This window comes from Odontomachus brunneus, unplaced genomic scaffold (assembly GCF_010583005.1).
Source record: "Odontomachus brunneus isolate Ranch 3 - 2012 unplaced genomic scaffold, Obru_v1 Obru_scaffold_086, whole genome shotgun sequence".
Taxonomy (NCBI): Eukaryota; Metazoa; Arthropoda; class Insecta; order Hymenoptera; family Formicidae; genus Odontomachus; species Odontomachus brunneus.
Window position 1 is genome coordinate 694,770 of NW_022639536.1, and position 9,070 is coordinate 703,839.

At 46.9% G+C, this 9,070-nt stretch overlaps 1 protein-coding gene across 3 annotated transcripts; it reads right to left on the reverse strand.

Annotated features, from left to right (window-relative positions):
• Nucleotides 1–28: 28 nt before the first annotated feature.
• LOC116847977 (fez family zinc finger protein erm-like) lies at nucleotides 29–8,712 on the reverse strand. 3 transcript variants are annotated; one of them, XM_032823636.1, is made up of 5 exons: nucleotides 8,419–8,712; nucleotides 7,378–8,262; nucleotides 5,066–5,122; nucleotides 1,358–2,159; nucleotides 29–998 (listed from the first exon to the last, which is right to left on the reverse strand). In XM_032823636.1, the coding sequence occupies exons 2-5, from the start codon at nucleotides 7,700–7,702 to the stop codon at nucleotides 329–331; spliced, it is 1,854 nt and encodes a 617-aa protein (XP_032679527.1). In that variant the 5' UTR covers nucleotides 7,703–8,262; nucleotides 8,419–8,712; the 3' UTR covers nucleotides 29–328. The 3 variants fall into 3 exon arrangements, with proteins under 3 accessions (XP_032679527.1, XP_032679526.1, XP_032679528.1); XM_032823635.1 differs by having other exon boundaries at nucleotides 7,378–8,279; XM_032823637.1 differs by lacking the exon at nucleotides 5,066–5,122 and having other exon boundaries at nucleotides 7,378–8,711.
• Nucleotides 8,713–9,070: the final 358 nt, after the last annotated feature.

Sequence of the window (9,070 nt, forward strand, 5' to 3'; positions counted from 1 at the left end):
TCTCTCTCTCTCTCTCTCGCTCTCGCTCTCTCTCTCGCTCTCTCTCTCTCTCCCCCTCTCTCTCACACTATCTCTCCCACTTTCTCTCTTTCTGTCTTCATTTTCTTTCTCTCACTCTCACTCTTTCCTTTTCTCCCTTTCTAATTCTCATATTTCTTTCTACTGGCACTTTTCTACTTAAAATCTACGGCAAACCTTATATCCTCTTCTTCGCTCTTCATACCTTTGCGCTTCGTCGCGATCAAGCGGCGATCACGGGGCACCGCTAGCTCTCTCGCGATTCTTCGATCCTTGTATCGTCGTTATCATTCCCCTTCTCGAAGCGCTGCTACAAGCCTCGATTGGTGTTCTGTTGATGCTGCGTGGCGTTGTTACCAGCATGCTGTTGCTGCTGCTGTGGCTGTTGCTGTTGCTGTTGCTGCTGCTGTTGCATCTCCTCGTCGCGTAAACACGCTGACTCGAGATGCTTGTTCAGATAGGACTTGAGGGCAAAGGTCTTGTGGCACCTCGAGCACTCGTAGTTCTTATCAGCCGAATGTGTCTGCATATGCGCCCGGAGATTTGAGCGATCAGCGAATGCCTTGCCGCAGTGGGCACATCCGTACGGCTTCTCGCCGGTGTGGCTACGCAGATGACCCTGCAGCAGCCAGGGTCGCGAAAACATTTTGCCGCAGACACCGCAACTGTGAGCCAACTTGTGCGTTAGCACGTGCATCGCCAGGGCGGGCATGCTCACGTATGCCTTACCGCAGTGAATACACTTTTTAGCGGACTGTGAGTCGAGACTGCGGTGCGTCTGCTTGTGCCGCGACAAATTTGACGACGTGGCATACTGCTTACCGCATTCGGTGCATGTAAACTTGGGCCTGTCCGGTTGAGTCGCCTCCTTGTCAGGCACAGCGGCACCGTTGTTGCCGTTACCGCGTCGCTTCGATCGACCATCAGACACAAAGAAGGCCTCGTAGGTGTAGGCGACAGTTTTGCCGCTGTTGCTGGTGCTGTCGGGAGTCGAACAGAAAAGTTATACCGATTTCCTCGGAAAATAAGTTTCGGGAATTAGGAATGGATTACGGCTTGCGGTATCTAACCTGTTTCTCAAGTAAGCTTCGATCCATCTTTCTGAACTGTACTAGATCTTCGAGTTTTACATTAGACACGATATCTAAGATAGACATTAGACACGATATCTAAGATAGAATAGATTTTCACGTTTACAACTTTCAGTATATCAGAAGGGTACAATCAAAAAGTCCCGGAGTTTCACAGATTACCATTGTTTCACCTACACTCGAGACTATTCGAACTACTCGATGAAGAAAAGAGGGAGGAGATAGAATCATCGAAATGTAAGACTCACCTGTCCCTGCCGTTGCAATTTCCGCCGTTAGTCTCCGCGGTTGCTGGCGATTGCGGCTGCGGTGGTGTCTGCTCCTGCTGGCGTAGCTGATTGGTCTGTGAGCTAGGTACGGGCACAAGTACGGACACCGGAATAGGCTGCGTTGCCGCTGACACCGATTGTAAAAGCTGTTGCTGTTGCTCTTGCTGTTCCTGGTGTTGCTGCTGTTGCTGCTGCTGTTGCTGCTGCTGTTGCTGCTGCTGTTGCTGCTGCTGTTGCTGCTGCTGTTGCTGCTGCGTCACGGGTACGTTCGGTACCGCGGCAGCGGGTGGTGGAGGAGGCGGTGGCGGCGGTGGCGGCGGCGGCGACAGGGTGTGAATAAAAACAGAGTGCGTTGGCGCAGCCGGTGACGCACTGAGGTCGAGAATGGCCTGCGCGGCCGACAGGTCCTCTTCAGCGGACGTGCGGATTTCCGAGATCGTCTGCAGGCTATAAGGACGGTAGATGTCCTTCTTCTTCGGCGGTAAGGACAACGCCGTGCCTGTGCTGGTGAAACACATCGACAAGCTCTTGCGCGGCGGTAGGTTCACGGACGTAGATGGCGTCGACGAAGACGGGCTCGTGGCAGCCTGTTGCGGCGCCTGATGAAGCCCCGTGCCGGTTAGTACCGGAAGCGTCAACTCCTGCTGCGCGATTGGAGGTGGCGGCGGTGGTGGCGGTGGTGGCGGCGATGGCGCTACCGGACGCGCTAACTCTGCCGCGGAGCGCAGCGTCGCATATTTGGGCGGCTCGTCGTGGTTGATCCATGCCTCGTGCGTGTAGCCTAGAAGAGGGAAAACGGACTTGAGATAATAGATGGATTGACCTGAGATCAATCACGGACGAGCGCGGCATGTGTGTATGTGTGTGTATCACGTCATATATATGTATATATATATATATATATATATATATATATATATAAAAGATGTAATATGCACACACACACACACGCGCGCGCGCGCGCGCGCGCGCGCGCGCGCGCGCGCGCGCGCGCGCGCGCGCGCGCGCGCGCGCGCGCGCGCGCGCGCGCGCGCGCGCGCGCGCGCGCGCGCGCGCGCGCGCGCGCGCGCGCGCGCGCGCGCGCGCGCGCGCGCGCGCGCGCGCGCGCGCGCGCGCGCGCGCGCGTGTGTGTGTGTGTGCATATTACATCTTTTATATATATATATATATATATATATATATATATATAAAAGATGTAATATGCACACACACACACACACACGCGCGCGCGCGCGCGCGTGTGTGTGTGTGTGTGTGTCTGTCGTCGCACTGTGTATTGTGCAATATTGCACAACCGCTATTCAATTATTCTAGAGTGATCTCTAAAAGAAATTTTTTTTCTTGAGCGCGAATTGCCGATACTACAACATCGAGAAGATAGTGAGGGTACGCAAAGTACGCGCATACGTAACATCTCTTGTTTGTTCTCGTCTGCATGAATATTTGAGTTCGTGATTCACTCGCGAGTTGGGTGGCGTTTCATTTCCTGTGCGCCAGCTGTTTCCATCATATATACGGTCATTAACGGATACAAAGGGGAGAAAGGTAAATGGCAAAAAAAAGGAAAGAGAGTTGGGTGCAAGAGAAGGTGCATCGCCAGTGGTAGCGCAGCACGTGTACGGGGATGTATAATAACGTGGTGTGTATCTGTTGCACACCTTCCTTGCACAGGGTGGTTCAGGCTGAAGAGTGAGTTCGCGCTGCTCTCCGCCAGACCAGAAAATACCGAGAAAAATCCAGTCAGAATACAGAACAACATCTCGTCTAACGTGTTCTTTTGAACACGCTCTCATTTCCGAGGTACTTGTGCGAAAACACGTATTATAATTAAGCTATCTCTATCCTCTCTCTCTCTTTTTCCCTCCCCCTCTCTCTCTTTTCCTCTCGTCTTTCCCTCCCTCCCTTCCGCTTTTGATTAAATACTATTATTAACATTTTATTAAATATAAACACAATAACAAACAGAAATTTTGCTTCTTGCATTGCTTAAAGTGTTTATACGAGAAAAACATACCCATTTAAATTACGTTAAAATATGGGAAAAGAAAAAGTAACAATCTCTTCAGTGTTTTTTATTTTAGATAATAAAGAATTATCCTACATTTTAATCGCACGAGTTGTTTCCAAACGCTCTCGACTTTTGTTGCATCTGTCACATCACTCAGACCGCTGCAATTCGCAATTTGTCCGAATGTTGTCTCGTTATTAGTTATCGATGTCGTTTAAATTCTGCTCGTATTTCTTTTATTACTCCTGACAATGCAGTGGAGCACGCAACGTACGACTTTCGACGTTTTGCGCCGTGAAATCGATACGCGTGCCGTCCAGCGAGTTACGTAACGCGAAAGTCCGTGCTGTAAGCAGCAGGCACACTACTATACGTAGAAAGCAATTAATGAGTTCTCATATCTCTCTGATTTGAACGTTTACCAAGTGTTGGGCACATGCAATCTCAATTAAACTGATCATCGCAAAAAAGATACGAGTAGGTCCTCTTGCACAAAAAATTTCATAAAATTTTTCTTTTTTTTTCTCATAAAAAATTCGACAACAATTTTACACAAAAGGCATGATATATATTAACAATATAGTATTATTATAAATATTAACTACAAATGTGTAACAAAAAATATTTTATCCGTAAGATACAAATCGTCGTAATGCACTTTTTTTAAGTCGCAATCTTGATTCGAGAATTATATTCGTTTCAATATTTTTTAACGAGATATTTGTTCCCGAAGAGAAGTATCGTCACTTGCGTCAAACGCATCTTTTATCAAATAGGTTTCTGCCGTAGGCTATTTTTCTCCGACACATCGCTCGCGAGAGACAGTCCTAAGGGAAAGCGGAACCGCGATAAATCAGAAAAGTGTGCTACGCTCGCGATCGATCAGCTGGCGCGCATCTATTATTGGCTGAAATAAAGGGAAGTCAACACACAGAGTAGCCGTGTCTGCAAGTGCATTTCATCAACGGCAGAAGGAGCGCAGTTGTACGGCTGGCCGAGGAAAAGAGGTGAAGAGGGTACAGAAGGGTCGTATAGGGACGGAGGGGGGAATCAATAACGGCGAATGAACGCTCCGCACGCGCTCCCACGAGTCCGTTGATTCTAGACCCTTTCAAAGGCCGATAAAAATCTTCATTGCGATTAACGTTTTAACATCGAGTTTTTCGTCTCTTCTCAGTCTATCTTTTCCTTTGCCACGAAGATTGGAAAATGGTGTAAACGTGGCGAAATGCGCATAATAGCTAAAATAAAACGAAATTAATAGATTTATGTCGTTATCTATTGATTAATGGACATCTGCTTGCTCATAGCTTTCTTTTAAATTGATTATATATTTTACGGAGAAAATATTGTAATCTATAAAAGCAGAGACTCGCTATTTTTGTTAGTATTGACGTTATTAGTAATATATGAGAGTTTAGAAGGAGATGAAAAAACTTTGTTCTTATTATAATGAAAATGTTATCTTATCCAAAATACTCAAGCAAATCGAATATATATTGACTGACAGTGTAAATTCTGCTGTAATCTAATTTGTTGACTTACAATTAAAAGATAATAAACATATTATATAGAACGGTGTAAAGTGACATGAATTTCTATGACTTCTAGGTGGATTCTATATCTACGTTATCTAAATTACAGATCACAGATATAGTCCATATAGCATATTTATATACCTTGAATGAACATTCCGCACATTCCTGTAGGTTTATCGCCTCTGATCTTTATCGACCCTGTGAGCGCAAAAGAAACAGCAGGTATAAATAATTATACTTGGTCTATTGAGCCATCCAATAAAAAAAATCTTTTATGGCTAACTTATTTATATTTTTTGTTGTATATAAGAATATATATTATTAACCACTCTTTCTCTCTCCTTCTCATATAGATGATAAAAAATAGGGAGATAATGTATAACATTATCGAGCGAATAAAAGCCAATCGCGCGCTTTATTCATGAAAGCACGAAAGTCAAGGACAAAGAAACCTGTTAATTGACATGTGTCCTTACAGGTTTTTCTTCTCGCGTGACGACAATTTATTACTTCGTTGAAATTTAATCTTCGTTATGACGGATAAACTTTTGTATACACACGAATTTAACAAATGACTTGCTTTCCTTATAATTTTTCTCTTCTCACATCTACAAGCTTATATGTGACGGATAAAATCTTTCAAGCATTAAGAGTCGCAATGTAGAATATTGCGTGCAAAACTCTTTGCTGCGCAATTTTATATAGCTTCGGAATGAAAAAAAATATCTATACAAATACATACTTGCATTTGTATAATAAACAATTAAAACTAATGTAATAACCAAATAATGTAAGGACAGTAATTGAAAAGGGCAAGTTGCTTGGCAGTTTTATAATATCTCTCAAGGATTGCGTCGTGAAAGTAAATCGGAAAAAATTCAATCGTTATTGCACCACGGCATACATTGTGATGATGAGTAGAACACTTGTTACATAACCATTTGCGCCATTTGTGCCATTGTACGTACTCGTGTGCACTCCACTGCCTATAAGCAGTATAAATGAGATAAAAAGAGGTTGTTACTCCGCAGTCCTAGCTTTCAAGAATATCTATAGACGATCAAAGCATTAACAATTGATTCGTGCACGTGGATATTCTAGAATATGTGTACACAATTTTTATAAAATATATTCACACATGAGCATCGCACTTGCCTTAGCAATAAACTAGTGGTATGTATATTTTATTCTTCAAATAAAAAATTAATTCATCAAGTATAAATATGTATTCCTTTCCATCTTAAAGGCTTTCTTAAAGAAAAAATGTTCCAAATATTGAGAACGATTTAAATTTGATAACAAAAATAAGACGACGATTAAAAATTACCCTCTATTTGTCCCATTGTCGAGAAAAGCAACATAAAATTGCTTCTACAAGAGGTAAATTTCTACAATTAAGAATTAAAGTTTTTCTTTAAAAAAATGCCCCAATTATTGAAAACAATTTAAATTTTATAATAAAAATGAGACGACGATTAAAAATTGCTTTCTATTTGTTTCATTGTCGTGGAAAGCATCATAAAATTGCTGCCACAAAAAAAAGTAGATTTCTACAATTAGAAGTCGCTTAATACGATTACGTAACGCGTGCAAAATCTACAAGTTACTACGTAAAGGCAAGTTAAATTCAAAAACACATTGCACGCGCGTGTGCACGTGCGAGCGATCGACAATTAACCCACTTGACATAATTCGTCAAGTCCTAGGCGTATTCATCAGCATCTACGTCACTAAACCAATTCGACCGTTCTGTATAACGGTCGTTATACAACAAGTCGCCGTCTCAACGTTGCTAATTTTCTTCCTTCCTGAGTAAAAGAAGTCGATAAATGCCACCGTCAGCAGAGACAGCTCTCGTTAGCCGAGGTTTTTCAAAGACATCAGAATCATAACTTAAAGCCGAAGATGTCACCGAATGATCGTCGATGTACTCGACGGTCTACGAACGGGTGTGTCGCCTATATACGTACATATGCGACACATGGCCGACTTCGTGGGCGGTTTCCCACAGGTCGTAGAAATGCTGCCATAATCGTGCGCGGTGCTGCGGCCTTTAGTAAACCAGTTTTCCGCACTCCCAACAGTCGGACGATCCTGCTGTAATCATGGCGCGTTTAAGCGGCTATACTGCAATATGTCTATAGCGCACGCGGCTGTCTAATAGGCGGATGTGTCACCCTGTATGCTGAACGCATAACCAGATTCTGTCATGTCACCTCGAAGGCTGCACCTTCGTGAGAAAGAAAATGAAAGCTAGCAGTGATCGTCCACAGCTCAGTCTCGCTGATGCTCGCGTATACTCCCGAAGAGAAAAGCCTGTAGGTTTTTGGGCGTGGCGCGTCTAACCTAGCTGCTACGCTCGGGAGCGGTAAAGTACGCAAAACGGACGACTCGTAGGAGCGCGCGATGCTGCCGCATGAAAGCGAGTATTTCCTGAGAGTCAATCCACTCACCATGATAGTAAAGGGCGCCGGAAGCGTTGAGGGGCGGCGGACTGGGGGCCGTAGCTCCCGCCGTGGGACTGTGCGGCCCCCAACAAGTCTGCTGATGGTCGACTTGACGATTATCGACGTCCCCGACCACGTCGATCTCCTCGTCCTCGGGCTCATGTCTGTGCTGCCGTTTCTCCATGGCGTCCGCAGTTTGATGTATCGCATGCGGTACTTGCTCCTGCAGAAGAGCTCCGATCGTCGCCTCCTCCTGCTGCTCCTGCTGATCGTCCACGCGATCCGGCCACGGATAGGCCTTCCATTTTTTCGCCATAAGACACCGCGGCATGGTGGAGATGTGGTTCCTCCGTTGTCTCGCAGCCGGCACCAACAAATGATGACGATGATGGTCGTCGTCCGATCAACAAGGACGACGACTCGGACAACTTCGGGGCGAGACACCCACGCGACACACCAACACCGACACGCTCACCAACAACTGCAGCACCAACCGCACCACCAACGTCGTCACGATCGACGACCGCGACTACGACGCGCCCGTCACCGTTGTTGGTTACTGTGCCACGGACGTTGCCGTCGTCGTCGTCACCACGACGTCGACGTCTACGTCGCGCCCGTCCGTCGCCCGGCCCGGCCGTCTGTGACTGCGGCCTGTTGGACCGATGGTTGATGAGACCGTCTCGGCTGGATGGCTCGTTGGTCGACTTCGTCTTCGTCCTACGTGGTACGCGCTGGTGGTGTGGTATCTGCAGCCTCGTCATCGGCACGGCGAGGGCGGCTCCTTAAACGGATGCACCACCGCCACCATGCCAGCCAGCGGCTTGCGGCCTCTACGATCTTCGCGGCGATCTTCTTCGTTCGCTCGAGAGAATGCACGTTGAGAAACTCCTACCGCACAGGCCGTTCTTTTCATAGATTATATATTCGTATGTATATGTATATATATACAAATATATATACACATATATATATATATATATATATATATATATGCGTGTACGTACTCCCGCGCGCGCGCACGCGTGTTTATCTATGTATGCGTACTTGTACGAGACTGTATGTCCGGGGTGGCTCTTCTCTCTTTCTGCACTTCGCGAGTTTTGCCGAGTGGACCGACCGAGTGACTGACTGACTGACTGACTGAAGACCGACCGTCCGCCTGTCCGCCTGTCCGACCGTTACTCTTTTGGTCGCTCCCTGTCGCGGCTCTCGCCAGTGACAAGGGGTGGCCTCAAATACGACGGCGACGACGGGGTGCGACTGTTTAGTCGGTGGCGCTGCCGTTCCGCGTTACCGTCCCTTTAGCCCCTTACCCCTTCGCCTCACCGACAACTATCACTGTCGCGCTCACAGGGTTGTCTTCGTCGTTCGCAACGGGCTCGGCTAGTCAGCAACACCCCCGGCGTCCCTCCGTTGCGGCTCCCCCACGGGTGAAATCGAGGGATGGCGCTGCTGCTGCCGTCGCCGCCGCCGTTGCTGCTGGTGCTGCTGCTGCTGTTGCTGATGGTGATGGTCTGTGCGAGGGGTTGCATAGCTACCCCTCGAGAGTGCTGATGTCGGTTCTCGATTCCTGCAAGTCGCTCGTTGTGGTTGTGCGTACGTGACGCGAGCGCGTGACACAGCGAACGAGCGTGTATTGCCGATGTCAGTGGCGTAGGACCGCGAATTGTTTGCACCAGCCCCATTAATTCGCACA

Coding starts and splice junctions, on each gene's coding strand:
- LOC116847977 (XM_032823636.1), bottom strand. CDS start 7,702: ATGCCGCGGTGTCTTATGGCGAAAAAATGGAAGGCCTATCCGTGGCCG. Junction 2,160..5,065: donor GTGCGGAATGTTCATTCAAG/GTATATAAATAT, acceptor TCCCTCTTCTAG/GCTACACGCACGAGGCATGG. Junction 999..1,357: donor AATTGCAACGGCAGGGACAG/GTGAGTCTTACA, acceptor GACTCCCGACAG/CACCAGCAACAGCGGCAAAA.